The following is a 1,534-nucleotide window of genomic DNA, read 5'->3' as shown; positions in this document are numbered from 1 at the left end:
ATTTTTTGTATTTTAGTAGAAACGGGGTTTCACCATTTAAGCCAGGCCAGGCTATTCTTGAACTCCTGGCCTCAAGTGATCCGCCCGCCTCAGCCTCCCAAAGTGCTGGGATTACAGGCAAGAGCCACTGCGCCCAGCCACACAGAACACTTAAAATGCTAAAAGCCATTCTCCAAATAAAGATATATGAATATCTGTGCATCAAGTAATACAGCCACCACCTTTATAAAGCAAAAATACAGGAGATGTATAAAAAAGCACACTAAAAATAAGAAACTTTGACATCATTTTCATTAAACAACAAATCAAGTGGATAAACAATAAGTAAAGATGTAGAAGACCTAAATAACAATCTACAGATATATATCAAATTTTATGCCCTGGTACTAGAGGCTACACTTCTCAGTTGCACATGAAACACTCACAAAAAGTGATCATATATTAGGTTACAAAGAAAACATCAGTAAGTTCCATAAAGTTGACATGTTATAAACATTGTCTAATAATAATACTACAATAAAGCTAAAATCACTTTTAAGTCCATTCCGCATGGAAAATTATAAGCTTTCTCTTAAATAATTCTTTAAAGAAAGAAATACAAATTAAAATCATAGAATGTCTTTAAAACATGATCATGAAAACACTACATATCAAAATCTGCGGGATACATTTAATGAGGCGATTAAAGGAAAATTCACTAAGTTAAACATGTTCATCAATAAAATAAAATTAAAAAATGAATTACATTCTTAGCTAAAAAGGCGAAAGAAACAACAAAGCAAACGAAAAGAAAGGAAAATAGTAACATAAGGGCATAAATTAATGAGGTAGAGAATAGAAAAACAGATCTAATGTTAAAACCACAATTTTTTGAAAAAATTAACAAAGTAGACAAGCCAGGGGTGGCTTATACAAGGAAGTATAAATATACCAGGGGTGACAAATAAATTTAAATGCTAGGAAAATTCACTAATACAGAATACACAAATAATAAGGATTGGCTTTGGATCTCAATAGAAAAGGAAACAATAGGGCTTGGCTGGCAAGCCCCACTGAGGAGCCGGAGCTTAGGCCGCACTTACCCCCAGTCCACTCCCGGTCCCTGGCCCCTCAGTGACCTGGCGAACTGGGCGACGCTGAAGCGGCCCATGGACTTTGGGACTAAGCTGCTGAGTCCCTGCTCCCCCGAAGCGGTGGCGCTGCGCCTCTCTGCCCGGCCCCACTTCGGGCCTCAGGCCCCCGACACCAAGCCGCCGCCGCCGCCGCCGCCGCTTCAGACGCAGACCCCACCGCCAAGTGTGCAGCAGCCCGCCCCACCCGGCAGCAAGCGGCGCCTTACAATTCCAGAGCAAATTTTTCAGAACACAAAACTGAATATAGTCGTTATCAGAGGTGGAGACATTTAGAAATTGTTCTTAATCAGAGTGAAGCTTGTGCTTCAGAAAGTCAACCTCACTCCTCAGCACTCATAGCACCTAGCTCTCCAGGTTCCTCATGGATGAAGAAGGACCAGCCCACATTTACCCTCTGACAA

The 1,534-nt window shown here is 41.0% G+C and overlaps 1 protein-coding gene across 1 annotated transcript in view; it reads right to left on the bottom strand.

Moving 5' to 3' along the window:
- LOC108542986 (oligophrenin-1) overlaps positions 1-1,110 on the bottom strand; it is a gene marked incomplete at its 5' end in the record, with an annotated part of 95,937 nt that extends 94,827 nt beyond the window's left edge. Inside the window, one exon of the mRNA XM_017893300.1 lies at positions 1,083-1,110. Within this exon, the coding sequence (XP_017748789.1) occupies positions 1,083-1,110 (28 nt within the window). The remainder of the gene's footprint in view (positions 1-1,082) is intronic.
- Positions 1,111-1,534: the final 424 nt, after the last annotated feature.

This window comes from Rhinopithecus bieti, unplaced genomic scaffold (genome assembly GCF_001698545.2).
Source record: "Rhinopithecus bieti isolate Rb0 unplaced genomic scaffold, ASM169854v2 scaffold_24103, whole genome shotgun sequence".
Lineage (NCBI taxonomy): Eukaryota > Metazoa > Chordata > Mammalia > Primates > Cercopithecidae > Rhinopithecus > Rhinopithecus bieti.
This window is presented reverse-complemented; position numbering and strand designations above follow the sequence as displayed.